We start from the raw sequence: 13,956 nt of genomic DNA, 5'->3' as shown, positions 1-13,956 counted from the left end.
ATAGCGAAGGATTTGACATTACAACAAAAGAATGTTCCTCGCCATCACCAATACGAAAGTACAAAGACTTTGAGGACAACAAAGTGGTACTGACAGACTGGTCAACTGAAATTCGTGGGATTCTGTTTTGGAAAGGTAGGCGAGAAATCTTCACACAATATAGCTGCTGCATGTTTTTTTTTTTTTTTTTTTTTTTTTTTTTTTTTTTTTTTTTAATCACAAGGAATACCCCTTCTTGTGTTCTGACGTATTTTGTGACAGGAACATTACCTTTCTATTATTATCTATAGAACAAGGAGGTGTCAAAAACAGCACTCCAGTGTAATGGAAACAAAAGTATCAACAGCTTGTTGCCTAATATTATAACATGTACGCATTAATCTCCGCATGCATTACGTAAGAAAGACTCAATATAAAACATTAACTATTACTTAATGAAATATATCAAGTTATCTCTAAGAATGCAAACCACTTTACACTTACTGTGTATGAAGAAGGGATTCCATACTTCAGGCGAATAAATTTTTTCAAATGGGCAATGTTGACAGCAGCCGGACATCGAAGAAAACGTCTTTTGATTTCCTGAAAATATGTAAAAAACTTATTTAAATGGCATTACACATGACAACAAAAAGCTCTACTTCTCCATAACTCAAACGAGGAAACCAAAAAGTGGTTTCCTCGTTTACTCAAAAAAAAAAAAAAAAAAAAAAAAAAAAAAAAAAAAAAAAAACTAAACTGGATGCAACTCACAACTGTGCATAAGGATTGGATGGGAAAAATAACTTTTCCCAGCAAAGATAATAGGAAAACCATAAAAATATGATCAAGTCTAATACACAGTGTTTAGAAGTACCGAACGTTTACTGAACGTAAAGAACATTTGCACACGCGCGCACACACACACACACACAATGGCTGTAAATTTCTCAGGTGTACCAGGATAGTTATATCAATTATTAGTTGATAAACTAATAATACATGATAACTAATAATACATGACATGATACTATCCGGATATAACTTCATTTTTTGAGCAAAGTTTTCTTCGTGAAATGTCCCTTTTTTTATTACAATGTTTAAAGCACAAAATTAAAAGTTGTCAAGTGAATAACTATTTCTCTTTGAACAGCGTGGTGTCAAATGGAGGTGTACTCACCACTTTGTCCGATGACGTGTCCTCTTCTTCATCTTCATTTTCTCTACATGATAAAAAAAAACATGAATTAAATATCATTTCTGTATCGCAAAACATCATTTAATTTTTACTCTAGTTCTGTGATATTCAAATTGTTCCGAGGAATCTCTGGATTCTACGTAACACTTTGGGGGATTCGACAAAAATATTTTTAACAAAATTCTAATTTTTGCCGTTTTTATTATATTTTAAAAACATTTTTTAACAATTAGCAGAAAATTGATTAGGAAAATATATTCATACCCTTACACTGAGCGAAAAAGTAGGGCACTGCTATTGTGGAACGAATATAATTTGAAACAATAACTGAAATATCTTTGAACAAAAATATATGGGTTTTTGAATGAAACAATTTGGAAATCTCATTTTAAAAATCGACTGAGCCAAATAAATTAGAAAATGTTTCATTCGAAAACAGCGAAAAAGGTAGTTAAAGAACAACTTCACTTCCACAATAACAGTGCCCTACTTTTCGCTCAATGTAAGGGTACGACGAATATATGAATTAACCTTGAGGACCATAACAAGCGATGACGACTGATATCAATCATTCCTGAAGTAGGAAGGGTAGGACAGGCTCAAAATTCGGGTTAACGGAACGACTGCTCGCCTACCACAATCTTTACTGTAAGACGCTAGAATACTTCGGGTCATCGCGAGTTTGCAGGGAGCGTGGGTGAAACTTTACTTTCGATTAGATCTTCACCCACAGTGTAGGATTCCGCTAAAATCTAACACGTCAGTTCAGCAAGCAGCACAGATAAAGAAAAGTTTAAGGAACCATCATGACAAGAAATAAGGCCAGGTATGAATGCAGTGGCACTACTGAATCTTTGGAGGACAGCAATGAGAAATGATTTATAGGCTCTCAGATAGCAGAACTATCTTGAAGTGCTTACGGGATACTTCATCAACATCCGGATGTCTTCAGAAAGGGAGAAAATATTTATACATGTAGCAGTGTTTCAGTCACCTGCTCTTTCAAGCTCACAGAATGATCTGTTAGGTGAAATGAATAATTTAATAGTGAAAATTCTGCCCAAACATCATAGGCATTGTGACTACAAAAACGGAACAGAACATACAACTGAAAAAAAAAAAAAATCCACAAAGCAAAACGAAAGCGGTAACAAACTGTCAATTAATTCCTAGGGTAAGAAAGAAAGGAAAAAAAAAACACTAGAAAAGTTTAATAACCTGTAGAAGCACTATTTCCCCATAAGGGAGAAACGCGGGCCACCAGATCTCTATAAAATTAGAATGATCTAATAGTGCATTATAGCTTTCTTTATCAATATGTTCCCTTAGAAATTGACTTTTAGGCAATATTCTATGTTCTTCCAAAGGAGACCATGCGTTTAGAGGAGTCGGCACGTTCAGTAAGGCCTGACAGTTCAAGTTCATTAGACGTGACCAGTCGGTCCTTGCGGGTAAATGACGAGATGCAAGCGCAAAGAATATTGTAGACGTCTGGAAAGTCAATGATGGATGCTTGTCTTTAAGTGACAAAATGAAAAGCAAAGAAATTTTCTGGCCCGTCGCATTTAGGAGAATTTGTAATATCTGCCTTTGTCGTGAGGAACATTACCGTACACGAAATTTCATGAACCTGAACAGTGAGTGAGGCATTGTGAAGCATGCCATCTTCATTAAACACAAGGTCTTTTGGAAGAACCTAAGAGTATATTCCTCATGGAGTGTATTCATAAAGAATGCTGAGAAGCATTATTACATCGTCCTAATTGGAACACATTTTTTGTCACTATCATAGACTTCATCACTACAAAAAACGTTACCACGTTTTTTGTAGCGACGAAGTCTATGATAGATGGACGAAATGTTTACTACTAAATAATCAATTTCATGTAATTTATCTGTTTTTGTTATTTAATATAACCAAGGAAGGAGCAGTTGGAGTTAAGAGCAGCAATTTCGTATGCGAAAAGTACAGAGTTCATGCATTTAAAACGTTGGATCAATTTTGAATCCTCGCAAGACTAAATTTCGTTAAACTACCCTTCCTCCTAATATCATTTCTGATATTAGACAAGTCACAGGCTAATATCACAGAAGTGACATCGAAGTTTACTGCTCTTGATTTGAGAAGATCCTGGTAGAGGAGGACTCATACCAGTATGAAAAATGCATCAAGGAGACTGTTTATTTTAATCCCTTCTAGATTTCGTTTTAAATATCGGTCATTGTAGAAATCAAAAACAAGACGTAAACTTTCATGACCTACTTACCCGCTGGCGTATTCCAGACAGAGACTGATGATTTCGTCGGGGGTGAAAATGGAGTTGGTGTCTGTAACTTCGCCTCGGTCTTCCGGTGAAGTCGGTCTTTTACCTGCGTGCGATCACAAAAGAAGTTGGTAAAATGATTAAAGTAAATTCTCAGTCTATATAAAAATTAAAAGGTAAATTTAATGTGTCTATAAAGTAATGCTATAATTCAGCTATGAAATACGTTTTTTTTTTTTTTTTTTTTTTGGAAAGAGCAAAATATGCAGAGGTACGCATAGGAACATTTTTACAATCTCAAGTAATTCTGATACAAATGTAATGTGCTAATAGAGAATGCCTCAGTGTTAATGCAAGAAAGGAAACGTGTTTCCGCTAAATATTTTAAACAAAATTCTCCAAGAACAACTTATAAAGACAACTGCATTTCGGAAAATGAGCACTTCATCTACTCTGTGAACAAACCCTTTCTTCGGATTGAACGTTTGCTGTTCGTATTTTCCTGCATAAACCCCGGGAGAGGCGATGGATTTCCTAAATTCTGGTTTCGCTTTGTTTGTTGGGTTGTTTTAATTTACGACCAAAGCATCTACGCCTGAATCTGGCGTGGTATGCTTCTTAATTACGTGTGCTCATCTGGCTAGTTGAGGGATGAGAAAAACTGAGTTTCGATAGGAAACTTCAATCTTTTTTTATTGATCTTTTTAATCTTTTCACTGATTGTTAGACCAGTAAGATTAAAATATCTTCCGTTAACAAAACCTTAAATCGCAATTTAAAAATAGTGGAAAAACACTTTTCGGATAGCATTCCAAAAGTGAAAAATCAGAATTTCAAGGCATATAATGAAAGCATATAATGTTGAATTTTACTGTACCAAAGCAAACTAACATTATGCTTAGCTCATGAATAACATGAAGCAAACACTCCGGCAGAATTTGTGTCATTTTCGACACCAGTCGAGGTGCTGCTGACTAGCGTCAAGGTTTTATTTTCTTTCTGAAACGATATTTACATCTTTAAAGTAAATCAATTATAAAATATGTGAAAACATTCAAAACCGAAATTTCTGGGATAATTTCACGGCATACAAGTTAAAGCTGAACGAATCGTTAAGGTATGCAAAGCTCACTTACCACTTTCTGGCTGAGAAGCGTAGAATTCTCTGCGTCTTCCCATCTCATCTGAAAATGAAAGCAGGTTTCAATTCTTTATGCAGAAATAAAAAGTGAAAAAAAAAAATGCTTTTTTTTTTCACTACTACTGTAGACATGCAATCCTGACATTTTTACAGCCATAATCGTTCCTTCTATAGTTGGTTCTGAATTCTATTTCTCCAAGGAACACAATTAAACGATCATGATTTTCAAGGAGATAACTATGATTTTCAACTTGGTTAACTATTCTGACAGCTCATCAATTACTGGAAGCGAAATGGTCCAAAGGGCAGAACTATTCAAAACGTTTTAGTTAATAAAAGTTGAGTCTTAGCTTCTGTGCTTAAATGAAAAATATGGTGTAATACGCATGTTTTACTATTACAGGCAGAGGGTTTTTAGCTGGTATAAATGCGTCACTTAATAGCTGAGCTATTATGTGGATATCCAAAACGACCGGATGGGAGCATTTGTCCTCGTTATTGCCAAACTGAAAAGGTGTCTGTTCACAAAAATTCATTCAAAGAAGTGAAGAACCATTTTTATCTCCCGTCTTCCTCGAGTGAAGAATTAAACCAGTAAGGAAATTATCGAGGAATGCAAAACGAATAATCACGTGGGCGTTTTGAAAATTAGTATTGATACACTTATCTTAGTGCTTGCTGTTCCGACCATTAGTGGTTCAGAGACAGAGGTGATCGGCTGCCTTTTAACCCAAATGCCGTAAAAGTTTGAAAAATTCAGTGAAAACAGTAAACTGCATGTTTCCTAATGTTAGTTTGTGTGTGCGCGCGCGTTGTGTGTGTGTGTGGGGGGGGGGGGGGTTCTGAGGTTTTGAACCTAAAAAACAAACAAACAAACTGAAGTTCTGTGGGAAAGTTACTAATATTGTACCTGACATTCACATTCATTTGGAAAAGTTTCTAGATCGTCTCGGACATGATTTCAACTGCGAACTTTTCTAAGCCAAGAACACGTTGGTTCTAACGAGTGCAACATGGAGGCATCTTCCTTTATCAAGCAATAAGATCTCTGTAGTCAACGTAACGTGAGGGCCTAATAATTAGCATCTGATGAATTTGGGTGCAGAAATACTAAGCTACAATTGAAGAAGCTATTCACAAGCGATTGTCACTCTTAATCCCGTCCGCACTCTCTAGAATATTATTTTAAAGCATGAGAGAGAAAAATCTTTAACAAACATACAAGAACACAATCACATTTCGCATGTGTGCGTCGTATTAAGTACATATCGTCATCCTTTGATGAAGTTCCTTTGCAGCTAACAAACTCGGTCTTTCTGCAAAGTTTCACTGTGACGATGGGATGATAAGAGATATACTTATGCTATCAGTGATATCTTATCTCCACGAAGGACATAACTGCTAACGGCGCAGTCATATCCAGGATCCCACAGTACTCTGCCCTGTGAATAACGAAAAAAAAACTAATCAAAAAAATATCGAGACAATTCGGTGCCACTGAATTTCCAAATATAAATCCCAAAAAGCCGTGTTTTCACTTGACTGACTGGAAAGTTGTTTAACAAACAGTCCCACACTTCACTGACTCTTATCTTGCCCAGATTTAGATAACTGGATATTCCCCTTATTATATTTCTTCTCAAGTGTTTAATATTCTACCGATTACATAGAAAGAGCAAAAAGAATAAGCAATTCACAAAATCCCCATTTATGTAGATTTACTGAATAACATTTTTTTTTCTCTGTCCGTTGTCTGCGAAGCTGATTTGCGAGATTCCACGAGTACTGGTTTCAGACTCGTGAAATCTTCAGAGAGCGAGAGGTAAGGAGTTGCAGTACAACAAAAGATCATCTTTATCCTATGTCAATGACAGTCACTTCTGAAGAATAAATTCATACTCCGGCAATATAAAACGTGATGTTAAGTCATTCGCCTCACCAAGTTTCGTTTCTCTGTTTCAGTTCATGAACAGATTGCAAACTAGACCCGCTAGTTATTTTGGCTACACTTTATTGAATTTTCCAAATTCTACAAAATTCTTGTGCGCGAATATCAAAAAGAAATGTAGTATTACGTGAAAGCGAATGCTAATCAAAACGTTTTCATATACATTTTTTTACAAACGCTATTTTGTGCTTTCATTAATCCTTTCGATATGCAATGTCCCGGTAGCGGCGTCGTTCTAATGTCAGATGTTAAACTGCGTGCAAAATATAGCATTTGGTACTAAATCACGAACATAATGTTGCGAAGTGATATAAAAACATGCAGAGATATCACTTCGGTATGTGAAACAGTTTACAGGCCAGAATGATGGAACTCGATGAACTGGAGCTCCAGAACAGACAACGGCCATCACTGAAGTGAAAGATTTAAAAGCGTATCGCAATATGACATTACTTTTTATTGTTGGGCTTGGTTAAGCACCGTCTCGCATGTCTGTAGTATCCTGAATGCTCGCCTTTATTTTTAAATACGTCTAAGCGTAAAACGTCAGCTCAAGATTTTATGATTTTCTTCACTGGAATGGCTTACGACGGCTGCCACGGAAGTATTCAAAACGTTATCTTCGAAACTGTTCTTCGGGATTCGCTGCCAGAGTCGTTGAAAAACGTATGCTTGCCAACGAAAATTATGGTGATCTTGCTGCCGTCAATGAGACGAACTTTCTGAAAGTATTCGTTCAATGGGATGGCGCATGAGTACTCACAAAGTGGCGAGTTTATTAGATACAAAAGCGAACAGCAGTCCTCCTTGGCATTCGGACGATTCTCGATACACCGGAGACGAATTATTTCCACAAGGATGCTACTTCCATAAGGACTCGATAACGTCCAAAGGTCATTTCACACTGCACTGAGACAAGTTCCTGTTGCCAATAACTTGTTCCACTTTATCTCACAGATGCTCAAATTAGGAAAAAATCGTGAATCGAGCTAGAGAAGTACGAGAATCATGACTGTGGTTCTGGATAAGATCTTGTGCGTACACTACAACATTATGTATCCTCACGCCAGAAGTAACCGCTACCGGATGGATAAAACCGATAAGCAATAATTTCAATGTAAAATGCGGTATTCAACTGTTGCTCTTATCGGGGAGTCAGGCATGTTAGTTAAATACTCCATACCGCAAACTCTAGGGTTCGAACTTGTAAGATGTGCTCGTTGATTCTATTGAGTCATTCAAATTCTAATTCTGCCATCAGCATGGATTACATGAAGCCAGGATTTGTTAGACCAGTCGACCCACACTCAAATACCCAGTGTTGATGTGCTTACTGTGCCTGTGGTTGATTTCGTTCTTTTATCTTTTGAGCTGAAAGAAGTAAAATCAGTAACCTCATCTATTATATTATACCTGTACCAGTCCAACGCACTATGCATTCGGATTTGTGCAAGCACACACACACAAACACAGTCCCTCGATGTCTGCCTATTATACAGCTTAGAACATTCGCATGGCTGTTTCTGAGCAATCTGGTCACACAATAACAAAGGTAAACCTAACACACGGATCACTGAGAGTATAATACTGGGGGGAGGGAATGCAGAACAGATAAATGTTTATTTTAGGCAACATACTGCTAACAAATTATTTGAAAATCCGGTGATGACTTACTTTGGAAAAGACCAGGTACAAGCTTGTACACGATATTCTGCAGTGTTTTATCCGTTCTGAAAGAAGAAAAAAAAAAACCAAATATATACACAGACATAGGAATCTTATTATTTAGGTAACAATTATACTTCAAACTACAGTTGTAGTAGGCACACCAGTGAAGTAAGCATGGGAAAGGAAGATCTGTAAGAAGCTCCACCAACCTTCCATAAGAAAGATTTAGATTTAGATACAGACTAACAACTGTTAGCTGTATTTAAATCGGAGTATTTATTGAAATCCTCTTACTTTACTAAAAATTTAAAATTCGAATGAAGTAAATTAAACAAAATAAAAGTGAAGGGAAAACGAACTACAATTGAACATATACTCACACACGAACACACTTTCACATCAACATATATTTTGTGTGTTTGGTAAATATGCGGTTAATCGATTTTTGCTAGAGGAACGAGGAGGAATTTTTTATCCAACCGAAAACTTGAGTTTTTAACCTTCAGAATAATCGACCATAGAACTCGCACTATTTCCAACAATAAAAATCAGCGTTTAGGAATGCAAGATGGGGCAGTTTATCCTACTCTCACTCCGACTCTTAAAATCATCGGTAACCAGCAACTACCGTCCACGACTTGTTGCGTCCACTGATTTTCAAAAGTTTATTGGCGCTAAAAGAGTTCCACCTACTTTGGGAATAAAAAGGGATTGACTTCTTTTAATTTAGTGTGCTTAAATCTTTAAGTTTCTTAAATCTAAAATCGGAAATAATACCGTTTTACAATTTCGTTATGTGCTTCGACTAAACAGATGTCACCGTTTCAAGACACACAGAGGGGGGGGGAATATTAGATATTAAAATGATACGAAGACCAATTTTAGTGGGATTTCTGAAGTTGGATGTCTCTGAGTAATTTACGTATATCATTCTTTTAAAATGGAGGCAATCTTTCTTTTAAAATGTAAGTCGGAAATAATACAACTGAGGGAATATGTTCGCAGATGTAAGTGATACGCAATATTCCGCTTATTTTTGTTTATTTATTTATTATATTTCTTTACACCACTGTCCTGATGGTAGTGAGGTTTCAGGTTGCCCAGCATAAAGCGGGTTTCTCTTCTTTCAGAATGCTTAATTTTAATAATTCAATCATCTCATTCACTAGAATACGACTTCAAGATTTAATATCATCCTATTTGATAAAATAATTTCTCATTCATTCAAGGATGAAATATTAAAATCGATTTAATTGACACAACTAAACAATTGATAAATTCACAGTCTAAACCACAAACTAGCGAGTTGCATTCTGCTACGAGGATGGAAAACATTTAGCTGGACGATGGCAAGTTTTACTAAAAGACCCCCCCCCCCCCCTCTCCCGAAGTGACAAAACGAGATTCGGCTGAGAATTTACTATGTGTGATTTAACGTATTCATTGTTATCTGTTGGGGTTTTTTAAACTTAAAAGATTATAACTGGAATATACTTTTAAGTTCCTTTTCTACAGTTTTTCATGGCTTAAATATTTAAAAAATACTTAAATACTTAAAAAAAACACTGAATGAGCGCAAGTTGCATATACATGCATGCATTTATTTATACGTTAAATAAAGATGCCAGAACACGTAAAAATAATATTCATTCACACATCGAGCATTATGCTGTTTAATAACATACGGAAAGTATGGATGGTCTTTTAAAAAAATTGCTGTAGTCAGTTTGTGGTTGCACATTTTTCAAAAAGCCAAAAAATCGAGACAATCCAAACTTGTCTAGATATTTGGCAATTACAAACAGCTTCGAGACAGTAAAATTCATGCCAAATCATATTTCGTCGTTCTTTTGGAAATTTGGGCTATTTAGCTTGTGATATATCAGTGGTGGAGTACATGCGCGGAAAAAGTTGTCTACATTTGAATCAATATCAAAAATATCATGAATGAAGTTGGCTGATTTAATGCAACCAATTAAATGTCGTTTAACGTAATAAATCTGTTATTCTGTGATATGATTAAACCTTTTCTTTATAAAAAGTTTTTTAAAAAAAGAGTTACGTCTTGCATTCCCTCAGGAAATTTCTTCCTACGTCGGTGATGTATTTACATTTCTCTTATTATTATAAACTGCTGCGAAAACTAACGAGATTCGTCTAAGAATTTCATAGAGGTAGAAAATGGCGAAAAAATCTTTCTCAGTGAATAAGAAATCATCGTTACATTGCGTACCCTTCAGAGTCGATGCCTTTCGCTTGCTTAGCATTTACACTACCTATTTTTTTTTTTTCACTCTAGCTATGCTTTATATATGATCGTGTTCAATGTTCCACGCAATCCATAATCTATATCAGCTGATTCTTCACACACAGTTCTGCAGAAACGTTATGAGAACAACTCTGAATTCTCTTGATTCTTGAAAGTTTTTTAAGTACTCAAAACGATAGTATTGGTAAGGATATATTTGCCATGACGTGGCATATTTAAGTGAACCACCCACAAAATGTTAAATGTCATAAACTTCGGTCATATTAGTACAGTCGGTGAGCTAAGGGTTGGTAGTCCGAAAAACATTGGTTCCATGTAAAAATAGTTGTATTTTTAAAAAACCACTTTAAGCCTCTAATAAGCAGAGTGTTGGTTTCACATCGGGTGATGAAATCATTTACCACTCAAAAATCTTCTCCCATTTTCGATGTGCTGAAATGCTCACCGAATTACTGCCAAAGTCACTGGCCATGACTAAATCGGGTTTATTTAGTCGATTTTCATAAAAAATGATGTTCGTGTGTAGGGGGAGAAGTAGCAGTGGTTCAGTGTCCACATGACAGTCATGGCAAAACATATCTTGAGCATAACGTACGCTAAAATGACTTTTAATAACATAAAATCAGGTCGGAATCTTATAATTATAAAAAAAAATAACACCTAGCCGTAAACGATTAAAAAGAAATAGTAATGAACCCCCCTTATGTCCACTTAGGGACAATCTCTAAACGGCTTCTTGAATGTCAGTTGGCGAACACTCAAGTAGCCACTAATCGAGATTGGACAAGTCCAATATGATACTATACAGTACTGTACTTTTCCAGATGCTCTTGGAGCCTCTAGAATTGAAAACGTAACTAAAATACAAGCTATAACGGATTATTTCAGTAATAGATGCAGAGACATTCTTATAATACATAAACGTTCGTAGTTACCCAAATTATCATAAGTTATCAATACTTATTTTATAATTTAATTGTTATAAAACACAAAATCTGGGATATAGTTTGATAATCTGAGAGCTTAAATATGAAGTATTTATAATGAAGTAATTTAAGTTTCCACGGTAACGGAAACTCAGACCTAAAGTGGTCGAGAGTGTTTGTTGTAATTCTATTGTTTAGCGGCTGCTAGCGTGATTTTGTTCACTATTCATTTATTATTCAATAGCAAGTTCAGTGAGTCATACATCATTGCCAATAAATATGGGGTGAATTCATAACAAGTCCTTAAAATTATCATAGCTAACAGCGGATGAAAATAAATGTTGTCCCAAAGCAAATTGACTTTTTGTGCTACTCTTTCCTATCAGAAGTTTTTTTTTTTCTTTTAAACTCAATAAGTCCTTTAAACGTGATCTCTACGGGCGACACATTGGAATGCATTGCGCAGTCACGCCAGCACTGACCCTCATCATAATACCTGAACAAAAGTTTGTAAATGCTGCGCCATTCACATCGCATGGAAAAGAAAACAGCAGATACGCTCCCCCGTGCAAAACAATAAGTGCCCTTCTCACAGTCAGTCACACCCAGCAATTTCGTTTGGGAGATAGGGAAGGGATGCCTAAACTCAGTTTGGAGGAGTAGTGTGTGTGATGAGAGAGAGAGAGGTAACGTCCAAATAACAAGACCAATCATAGTTTAGCAGCACAGCACAAAACATTACTTGAATGTCTCTGGCAGAAATTTCAGTTAATTTCTATGCCAGAGAATATACAAACGGAAAAAACCACAAGTACTGTATATGTAAATTAAATGTCAAACTGTGAACTGAAAACAGTTTTTTTTAAAACGACAAAATTGGTGAAAACCACTATTTCACAGCTTTTAACCACTTATGCCAGGTAACATGTTAACATCCAGTAATAAAGTACACATACTGGATTTTTTTATTATGTAGGACTGACCACATTTGTCTCTTAAATGACACATCTGATCAGTCTGACAGTTATTATGCACAGTATGGGAAATACGTGGTATATTACTTTTTTATGCATTTATCTTAATGCTTACAAGTTACTACTAAAATGTATTAATATAGTTACTTCTAAAAATAGGAAATCTTTAGAATTCTAAATTAAGCGAGACACCAACCGGCCTTATTCGGATCTCTTCTTGGAATGGTAGAAAGTTCGCTGTCACTTTTTTCTTTTGCAGACTGCTACTTCGTGTAAGGGAAAATATAATTTAATAAGAATATGGATAGCAAAATTCTCTTTATGCTGAAAGAATCCAAGTGCATTCCAACATTAAAAGAAATCAAAACTGTTTTCTCACCAAAAGAAAAATTGTGAATTTGCTTTCTTTGAGCAGGTGGATCGCCGATGATTATTTGAAACTCTGATGATGAGTATTTGAAGCGAGCGAGCAGGTAAATGGAGTTACAGGCAAGCTAGTGCACCAGTAACATTTCAGTGCGCCAAGTTAACATTACTGCATCATTACTGAATATCACGTGCACAGTTGTATGTTCGAACGAAGAGTGTGAGGATGTGCATTTTATGTGAGGATTTTGTAAAGAAAACGTGGCTTCTGCCATCGAGAAACAGCAGCGGCGATTTTCATGACGATGAATCCAAAATGATGTGGACAACAACGGAAAAAACATTTTATTAAAATAAAAATACATTTTCTGGAAGTAACAAAACAAACAAAAAATCATCAACCAGGGCTTAGCGAAATCTAAAGAAATGTGTTGATTGAGATGAAACAAAAACTGTTTTGTATATCTGTTTTTTATTATCTCAGATTACAGAGAAGGCAATTACTCCCGAAGGAGTAATTGCCTTCTCTGTAATAGCTTCTCAGAAAATCGCGATATTATCTTTCTTCAAGGAGAACAGACAGAAAAGATGGTATTACTTATCCTGAGCAACTAAAAAAAAAAATCTGTGTAGTATTTCCCGATTAACACACACACACACACACACACACACACACACACACACACACACACACACACACACACACACACACACACACACACAATGTGTTTGATAAAATATTTTGATTTTTAACTTTGACACCTGCGAGTTAAAAAGGCGAACTTAAGAGCTTCTTATCCTCTAGGCAATGTTAAAAGCGAATCCAACTGGTAAAACTCGTTAATGAGGAAAGCGAAATGAACTTACCGGACGTTGTGCAATGGACGAGTCTTGTGAATCTGCACATCGCACACGGGACAGTACTTGCTAGTTTGAAGATATTGCACAATGCACGTTCTGCAAACTGGAAAAAAATAAATGATAAAATATCACATTAAATTCGGTAATCACAAAATAACAAGAATCCATCTCATTGAATTATCACAACAAACAGAAGTATTATTTAGTACCAATATTTCATCTTCAATTACTAACGCTTTCTCATCAAATTTGAGACACAGAAGCCCGCAATAAATCAATGCGCGACGGCGAAAATACTCAAAGAAGTGCCCTGATTTTGCCCTCTGGATAGGGGTGATATGTTTTGTTGCTTTTAGCGGAAG

General features: G+C 35.8%; 1 protein-coding gene across 1 annotated transcript in view; it reads right to left on the bottom strand.

Moving 5' to 3' along the window:
* The window catches only part of LOC150094549 (uncharacterized), a 71,637-nt gene that overhangs the window by 35,226 nt on the left and 22,455 nt on the right, over nt 1-13,956 (bottom strand). Inside the window, exons 3-8 of the mRNA XM_090412109.1 lie at nt 13,601-13,697; nt 8,205-8,260; nt 4,578-4,625; nt 3,445-3,547; nt 1,160-1,202; nt 484-582 (exon numbers count right to left, since the gene is read on the bottom strand). Coding sequence (XP_090268235.1) covers nt 484-582; nt 1,160-1,202; nt 3,445-3,547; nt 4,578-4,625; nt 8,205-8,260; nt 13,601-13,697 — 446 coding nt within the window. The remainder of the gene's footprint in view (nt 1-483; nt 583-1,159; nt 1,203-3,444; nt 3,548-4,577; nt 4,626-8,204; nt 8,261-13,600; nt 13,698-13,956) is intronic.

This window comes from Typopeltis vanoorti, chromosome 22, assembly GCF_054136105.1.
Source record: "Typopeltis vanoorti isolate ZY-2024b chromosome 22, IOZ_Tvanoo_1.0, whole genome shotgun sequence".
NCBI classification, from domain to species: domain Eukaryota; kingdom Metazoa; phylum Arthropoda; class Arachnida; order Uropygi; family Thelyphonidae; genus Typopeltis; species Typopeltis vanoorti.
The sequence above is the reverse complement of the archived record's forward strand: the minus strand, read 5'-3'. Positions and strand labels throughout refer to the sequence as shown.